At 57.2% G+C, this 7,890-nt stretch overlaps 3 protein-coding genes across 3 annotated transcripts; 1 reads left to right on the top strand and 2 right to left on the bottom strand.

The window, feature by feature from the left end:
• Positions 1-1,952: 1,952 nt before the first annotated feature.
• K452DRAFT_293858 (uncharacterized protein) lies at positions 1,953-3,238 on the bottom strand (the record flags this gene model as incomplete). The annotated part of the gene is made up of 3 exons (XM_033541629.1): positions 1,953-2,678; positions 2,844-3,011; positions 3,071-3,238. The coding sequence occupies 3 exons, from the start codon at positions 3,236-3,238 to the stop codon at positions 1,953-1,955; spliced, it is 1,062 nt and encodes a 353-aa protein (XP_033403144.1).
• Positions 3,239-3,369: 131 nt separating this feature from the next.
• On the bottom strand, positions 3,370-5,395 carry K452DRAFT_348150 (uncharacterized protein). The gene is made up of 3 exons (XM_033545521.1): positions 5,187-5,395; positions 4,735-5,009; positions 3,370-4,679 (listed from the first exon to the last, which is right to left on the bottom strand). The coding sequence occupies exons 1-3, from the start codon at positions 5,260-5,262 to the stop codon at positions 3,549-3,551; spliced, it is 1,482 nt and encodes a 493-aa protein (XP_033403143.1). The 5' UTR covers positions 5,263-5,395; the 3' UTR covers positions 3,370-3,548.
• Positions 5,396-5,539: 144 nt separating this feature from the next.
• K452DRAFT_293856 (uncharacterized protein) lies at positions 5,540-6,429 on the top strand (the record flags this gene model as incomplete). The annotated part of the gene is made up of 3 exons (XM_033541628.1): positions 5,540-5,604; positions 5,659-6,066; positions 6,117-6,429. 3 exons carry the CDS (start codon positions 5,540-5,542, stop codon positions 6,427-6,429), a joined length of 786 nt encoding a protein of 261 aa, XP_033403142.1.
• Between the last annotated feature and the right edge of the window lie 1,461 nt (positions 6,430-7,890).

Raw genomic sequence — 7,890 nt, 5'->3', positions numbered from 1 at the left:
GGTTCATGGGTCCTGGTACTGGAGTGAGTCTAGGTGGTCTTGCTGGGTGAGTCGTTGGATGCGGTGGCGGTGGCGGCATCGTGCTGCCGTCTGTACCTGCTTACCTACCTAGGTACTGGTTGTACCTACATGCTCACTGCTGATGCTAGGTGGTGGTGGTGGTGCTGCTGCTGCGACACTGACACAGCGGTAGGTGGGTGGGTGTGAGGTCTGCTTGCCTGCCTACCTAGGTAGGCATGTAGGTACGCCGCAGCTGACTGCTAGGTAGGTACCTAGGTACACTTGCTCCCACCTACGTGCCTGCCTGACTGCCTGTCTGCTTGAGCTAGGTATCGTCCCTCTCGTTCAGTCCCTCCCTCTCTCTGGTCTAGCATTATTTTCGACTTCCACATTACCACAACTTACGGCCACTCACCCCACTAACTCACTCACTCACTCGCTCATTCGTGCCCCGCAGGCATGGCGAGGACGGGGAACGGAGCGTTCATTTGTTGTCGGAGCCACGACTCGTGGGCTGTGCACTGAGGCAAAGCATGAAGAGGTTAATTGGCAGAGCGCGAGGTGGCGTCTGAGGCTTGGTTCTCTTAGCCTGCGACGCGTTCGTACGAAGTTCATGCGGAAGTGTGCTACTGAGGTTGTTCTCCTCCCGTCTTCCAGCCCCCCTCTGACATGCTATCCGATCACTGCCCTCGCTCTCGAACTCCAGTATTCCTGTGCCGCTACTACGAACTTCTCAATGCCATATGGAATTATTTCATTGTTCGAGTTACGATAGACCGCCCTCCAACTCCCTGATAGCGACTTGTTTGAAAGAAATGCTAAATTCCAAACGCATCCGAGTCTCTGTCTTTATGATATTGTATCTTTTCGGCTGTTTAGAAAGTAGTTGTATGATATCTACTCCTAGGAGTACTGCGGCAAAGCATCTGCTTAGGTTAGTGTTTACCGTCTAAGTAGCCAAGCACATTTCCCCTTTCCTCGGTCCTGGTGCTACGTAGTTATCTCTACCAGCTGATCTCTCTCAAAGCTACTCGTCTAATAGTCCCACGATAGGGGCGACCGTGAGAAAGAGTACAAGCTTATACCTAACGCTTAGTGCTTAGTTTCCCGCATTTGCGCTTCAGTTGCGGCTAATGTCATGCCTATGTTTATGCTTAATCCCATTATGCTTGTCTTCACGTCTAAGCTTATGGCTGTGCTGTGGTCACGGCCGCCCAGGCAAGCACGCGTGCTTAACCCCACGCTTACGCTTACAGTACGTTTAAGCAAGCCTGCCTGTACGCACTCTCACTCACTCACTTGACCTCCCACCCCACCCCATCCACAAACAAACCTACAGGCAAACACCAACAAACACCAACAAACAAACAACAGCACCCAGCACACGCACCCAACAGCAAGTACCGCACCTCCACGTCTCTGCATACGTATACACGCATCTATACGCATCTATACGCATCTACAGACAAGCCCACAAACGCAAACGTAAGCGCAGCCGCACACGCATCTCGCCCAAGAAACCAGAAATCAAACCAAAAGACACCCATCCATCCATCCATCCATCCGTAAAGAAACGCCTCCTCCGCTTGGCCCATCCCAAGCTGACCTGACCTGACCTGACCGACCTGGTCCGGATCCCAATCCTTGCCGTGCCGTGGTGTAGTGTTCCGAACTAAACAAACCCCTTTGCGCCGTTTGTGTGTGTGTGTGTAAGCAAGAGAAGAAGGATGAGGGGGATGAGGGGGACGAGGGAGATGTAGGAGATGCTGGGAAATGCTGGGAAGGGGGAAAGTGACGTAAAGCAATGAGGAAGATACGCAAGGAGTGCGTGGATGAGGGAGATCAGTGGGAGTGGTGCAGGGAGGGACGACACCAGCGCAAGCCTCGTCGCAGACCAGGCTCGCTGCCTTTCCTTCTCACCCCCCCTCTCTGCCGACAGCCACCACCACCACCTAGTCGCCACTATGCGCCCTCGCGCGGCCATACGCGCCATACCCCCACTCGCGACTATGGCGCTGCTCGGTCGACATGCCGCGCGGCGTCATGGGCCGCCTGCTCTCAACAGGGCTCCAGTCGCTGCCGCCGCTCCCGCCATTCACGCCGCCGGCGCTGCGCACCATCAACGGCGGCGGTCTTAGCGGCGGCAGCGGCATCCCCGCCTCCACGATCCCGTCCTCCTCCTCCTTGATGCCGCGCAGCATGGCGCCACCGCCACTACCACCACCACCAGCAGCATTCCCATTCCCATTTCCGCTACCCGCACCCACCAACCCCAGCCCCAGCCCCGGACTCACGCCCGCGACAACCCCCTCATCCACCGCCGTCACCAACCGCACACTACTGCCCTTCGCGCGCAAAGACGACCTCGCGGCATCCTCTCTGCGCCCGCGCGCGGCGTCCTCGCGCCGGCGCTCCAGCTCCCCCACCAGCTCCTCTAGATACAGCTTTGCGGCGTGGGTGCGGGCGTACGCGAGCGGCGTCCACGCGAACGCGTTTTGCGCGGCGGGCGACGCGCCCGCGAGCAGCAGCGCGCGCGCCGCTTTCAGCTCCCCCGCCGCCGCGGCGTGGTGCAGCGCTGTGTCGCCGTTGGTGTCGCGTGCGTGTGGACTGCATGGGTAGGAGGCGCCGGTTAGGAGCGGGATCAGGTTGTGCGTGCCGTTTTGGGCGGAGGCCATGAGCTGTGCGGGGGGTGAGTTAGCCTGGTTTGCGTGTTTGCGTGCTGCGTGGTGTATGTGTGGCAGTGAAGGTGGTGGCGGTGCTTGCCGGGATATGATTTGCGACGTGTGAAGTGTGTGTATTTAAAGTGAGGCGGCAGTGTGGGGTGGAGTGGGTAGGTTACGTACGGCGTCCATGCCGCGGAGGTTGACGTAGGGCACGGCGCGGGGGAAGCGCGCGATCAGCAGCATGCCCACGTCGACGCGGCCGGCTTTGGCGGCCATGATGAGCGGCGTGTCATGGTCGGTGTTGCGCGAAATGCCCTCGGACTCGTGGCCGGCGTCGACGAGGAAGGCCTGGGCCGAGTTAGTGACAAGTGAGAAAGACGATGTTGTGACTAGGTATTTGCACGTACGACAATGTCGAGGAAGCCAGCACGGGCTGCCAGGTGCAACGACGTGTTGCTCTGGTCGTCAAAGTCCGGGTTGCGCAGGACGTCGGGGTTGTTGCGGACGATGCGCTGCACCAGCAACAGGTCATTCAGACGAACGGCGCGGCGCAGGCGGACTGAGACATCGATCATGACGGGCGGGCATGGCAGAGAGAGAGAGAGAGAGAGAGAGAGAGAGAGAGAGATAGATAAGAGAGAGCGAGAGAGAGTCTGAGACGGCGCCCGTATTGGGCTCGCCGGGCGTCTCGTTCCATGCTCGCGCGCTTGTCTATCGTCATCAATCGTTGCCGCGGCATCGGCCCCTGCACAACGATCTGCAACACCAACACCAACACTTGACACACTCAAGCTTCACAAACTAACATCATCTATACCTATCTCTCTGCACTCCTCCCTCGGAATTACCCTCCCCATCCAGCAAAGCCCAAATCCTCCGCTTGCCTTACAACCCCTCAAAGTCACCCGCAGCATCATCCTCATCAATATCCCCGTCCTGAATCTCCTTGGCAAGCTCACGCTCGCGCTCCCTCGCCTCCTGCGCATTCTTCAGCTCCAGGCGGTGCTGGTTCATTGGGTAGCTCATCGCCCGCACGCACTCGTCGTGCAGCGTCAAGCAAGCCGCAATGCGGTCGTGGAAGGCCTCGGCCGGCTCGCGCGTCGCGTACACGTCGCCCGGTCGCTTCGTCGCCATGAAGCCCTTCTCGTGGTTGATCGAGGCCTCGATGACGCCGTCGCGGATCGCCTTGGCCACAATGTACTCGGCCGACTCCTCCGACTCGAGTCCTAGGCGGATGCAGATGTCGCGCAGCGAGATGCGGCTGTACGACAGCGACAGCATGCGGATGCCCGTCCGGATCACGTTTTGCCGCAGCCGCAGGATCAACGTGTAGGTCCCCTCGCGCTGGAACACGCCCGAGTGCGCCTGCACCACCTTCAGGAAGCCCTGCAGGTCGCCAGCGCGCACCGCTTGCACAAGCCGGAAGTACGGCTCCAGCGCCCGCTCCAGCTTCGGCTGGCTGAAGATGGCGCGGTCCGGAATGTCACCCATCAGCAGCTCGACAATGACAAGGAGCTTCATCGAAGCTTGGTAGAAGCCCGCCGCGACGCCGCTCGTGGGCGACTTGCGCGTCGCGCTAGTGAGGTGCTCGTGCGCCTCAGTGTAGTTGAGCTGGATGGCGCGAATGCGGCCGAGGTAGTACAGGTACCGCGCGACCTGGTTGTTGGGCGCCGTCTGCGGGAATTGGGTCTGCGCAACGAGGAGGTCGGCCTGCGTGATGTCGGCGGTGGAGACGTAGTTCCGGAGGAGGAGCACCATGACAGCAGCCTGGGTATCTTGGTCCTTGCGGAGGACGGCGCTGCGGAGGGCACCAAGCAGCTGCCTGCGGATGCCAATAACAGGGGACTGGCGCGATGGGGGCTTGGGATCCAGGTTCTCGTGGAACAGAGCCATGTAGAAGTAGGCCTTGGCGGCGAGTGGGTCGAGAGTGCGGCGGTTAAGCTCGCGGATGTGCTCGACCAGCCAAGATGACCATTCCGCGCCCTTGGAGAATTCCTGCTTGTCGTAGAGCATCACCTGTAATGCATATGTCAGCACAGCCGCCACGCACCGCACTCGAAGAGGGATCTACCTGGGCGAGAATGGCAAGGTACACGTCGACCTCTGGCACAACCTCCTTCTTGCTGTCCGCCGACGTCTTGCTCGAGGACGCCGAGCCGCCAACCACACCGATGATCTTCTTGCCCATCTCATTGCTTGCGGGGTAGTAGGAAAGGATGGCGTCGCCAAGGACCTGGGGGTCGAGGCGCTTCCGCAGCGAGGATATCGAACGCAGAGCGCGGAGTGTGAAACGAGAATCGAACTGAGCGACGGCTCTCTCGAGGAGGGTGAAGTTACTCGAAATGTCTGATCCGCTGAATTAGCAATTTGACCATGACGGCGCATCCCGACGGCGGGCATCCGAGCTCTGGGTCAGCTCTGGGGGACCAACGCCACGGCAGTCTGATGTGGCATCCATCATCACGCGGTGGCCGTCCGGACGTCCCAGCAGTGCCGCATTCCGGCAGCAGAATCATTCCGTACCTGCAACAGTCTTCTCCTTGACATCTACAGAGGCGGGCTGCCCAGTAGAGACGACGCCTTCCATGCTGTCCGCCATGTTGCTTTGCGGCAAGGTGGAATCAAACGCGGCAGCGGGGGCGAAAGAACAAGATCAGAACCTGGCAGGCGGCGCAACGGGACAGTGGCAGCGAGAGTTGGGATAGGGGATGTGGTGGTGAGGGATGGTGGGTGATGGAAGCTTGAGGTAGAGCTTCAGACAGCAACGGAGTATGATGCACCTATTCGCCGACATGGTCCAAGCGCCACTGTTGATGTTGGTTGCGACTGCGACTGCGACCATCGATCCCATTGCTTTCTCCAGCTACCCCTCCACCATGTCTCTCCTCGACGCCCACCTCGAGCAAATCGGCCTCTGTGCCGCCTCGATCGCTGAGCTGCCGTATGGTCTTCCCTTCCTTCTGACACATACATTCCCACTAACATGGCATCGCAGCTTTCCCCCACCAAAGATATTCACCAATGCCCTGCTGCATCCTCACGACATCACGGCTCTGATCCGCGACACCGAGTCGCACGAGCGTGCCCTCTTCTCTGTCCCTCCTCCGCAGCCCCAGCCCAAACCCCAGGATCCGCTCACCAGCTCCAACCGGCGCAACACCGTCTTCAACCCCAATGGCAGTAGCAACGCTGTAGGTGGCGGCGGCGCGAATGCCATGCGCGCACCCAGACGAAACACGGCAGTCGCTGCTGTGCTCGGCACCGAGCTTGTCGAGCGCATCAGGCAGGGTGGAGGTGGAGGCGCCGGCAGCGGCTTGGGCTATCGTTCCTATGGCGGCAGGGACAAGGGTGAAATCGACGTCGAGACTCTTCTCGAGGGCGCAGAAAAGCTATGTGGCGTATAGTAAGTCGACGTCTGCCTTAGCATATGCGTCTTTTGCTGACCGTCATCAGTCCTATCCCCGGAGTCGCTGAGCGCATCGCTTCGCTGCGCCAAAGACACGTTCAACTTGCCTCATCCGTCGAGCACTACGAGCTCCGCGTGGCCGAGCAAACGGCTCAGCTAAGTCGTATGAACAGGCCGCGTGACTTTGCTGACGATGATGAGCCTGAAGTTGCACCTGAGCCGCAGGTAGAGGAAGATTTGCTCACGGTCGAGGATTTGCGGAGAGAAGAGGAAGAGATCAGAGACCTCGAGCGGAAGAAGCGTGGTTTGGAAGACCGTGTCAACTCAATGGGTAGAGACATCTCGGGCGTATTAAGATGAGTTTTCCGCGCCTGTACGTGCGCAGCTCAGTACAAGAAACCTCTTGGGATGACGAGATGAACTGCTGCCTATATTGCCAATTCATTGGAGGGAGGAGTCCAAAGACAGACCGATGCCGCGGTAGAGCTAACCAGCTCCTGCACGCAACAGGTCATCCAAGGGTAAAGATTAAAGAGATGGCTGGAGAAAGAGCAGATCACAGGGTTTTGTGTTCCAGGGCTGATCCGCGGATGGATGGGGCAGTATCAGTGAAGTGGAATCCCGACGCGCTGAGGCAGAGAGACTTTGCTCCAATACCCGCAGGCCCATCTCCATGGAGAAAGCAGTCTACGCTTGAATGCCACACGAGCACTTGACACCGCGCCAAAGCGGCTACTCATACGCTCGTACAAGCTTTTGGAGCAACATGGAAGCAGGGAGCAGGACGCGCCGCACCGCCTGGAAGGGGGGCAGTTCGAAGCGAAAGACTAAAGCCATTATAGGTACCTCAAAGCTGGGTATCGCTTTTCCCAATAGCTTGTACAGTACATGGAGCTCTATCTATTCATGTGTAGAAACTCTGTAAACCAATCAGCAGCCATCTCTCCAACAAAGCTCAATTTCAACGCCGTCCTAGTAGACTCTTTCATTCATAACCTATAGATGCTACACCTACTAAGCTATCTTAACCCTGCCCTCTTTCACCTAACCAAGTCTTCAGCTACACATTACCAGCAGTGTAGCTATCTTCGAAGGACGTGCCATCCGCATAGAGATGTTGAGTTACACATGAAAACATACCTCCATACCTACATGAACTGCTTTATCCCCATACGAGCTACAACCCCTTATCCTATCACGAATCTATCCATCCCCATACAGCATAACATATTTGCGTCCCTACCACCACTTTATAAGGCATGGGGATACTAATCTATCCATCCCTATACAAAATAGTATGTTCCCGTCTCTACCGTCCCTTTTCCAAGCATAGAGTTATAAATCAGTCTATCTGTACACCCACGTGGCAGTCTATGTCTGTATGGACGCCTTCGTGTCCCTATGCCACTCGCTCTCACTTAAGGTATTTATTTATTGGTTCAAGTTTTCCACAGACGCAACATTCATCTGATGTTCAGGTCTTGTTTCACAAATTCACAGCGTGGCATGAAACACAGTTCAAAAGAAACATGTATAAAAGCTGTACAGGGATAAAGAATTCATGGCAGGGTATCTAATCCAGCACTACTGGCATTCGTATCATGCCGCCGCGTCAGCTAAACACCCGTCCATCCGTACTCCGACGCTCGTTGCATCAATGACGACGCTAAGCTATGTAAACTCTCTCAGCGCTGAATAAGAAAACAAAACAAAACAAAAGAAGAAACTTCACTACCAACCATACCAGCTGAAGACGCCTTCTCTGGATTGTAGCCATGTCATGCATACTAGACACGCTAAAAGAGGGCGTGAAGAGGTGGT

Source organism: Aplosporella prunicola, assembly GCF_010093885.1.
Source record: "Aplosporella prunicola CBS 121167 unplaced genomic scaffold K452scaffold_1, whole genome shotgun sequence".
Taxonomy (NCBI): domain Eukaryota; kingdom Fungi; phylum Ascomycota; class Dothideomycetes; order Botryosphaeriales; family Aplosporellaceae; genus Aplosporella; species Aplosporella prunicola.
The sequence above is the reverse complement of the archived record's forward strand: the minus strand, read 5'-3'. Positions and strand labels throughout refer to the sequence as shown.

Excerpts from the sequence above, each read along its gene's own strand:
- K452DRAFT_348150 (XM_033545521.1), bottom strand. The coding sequence starts at position 5,262 with ATGGCGGACAGCATGGAAGGCGTCGTCTCTACTGGGCAGCCCGCCTCT. Across the intron at positions 5,010-5,186 it reads CAAGGAGAAGACTGTTGCAG|ACATTTCGAGTAACTTCACC; the intron begins GTACGGAATGAT and ends TCAGCGGATCAG. Across the intron at positions 4,680-4,734 it reads ACCTTGCCATTCTCGCCCAG|GTGATGCTCTACGACAAGCA; the intron begins GTAGATCCCTCT and ends TATGCATTACAG.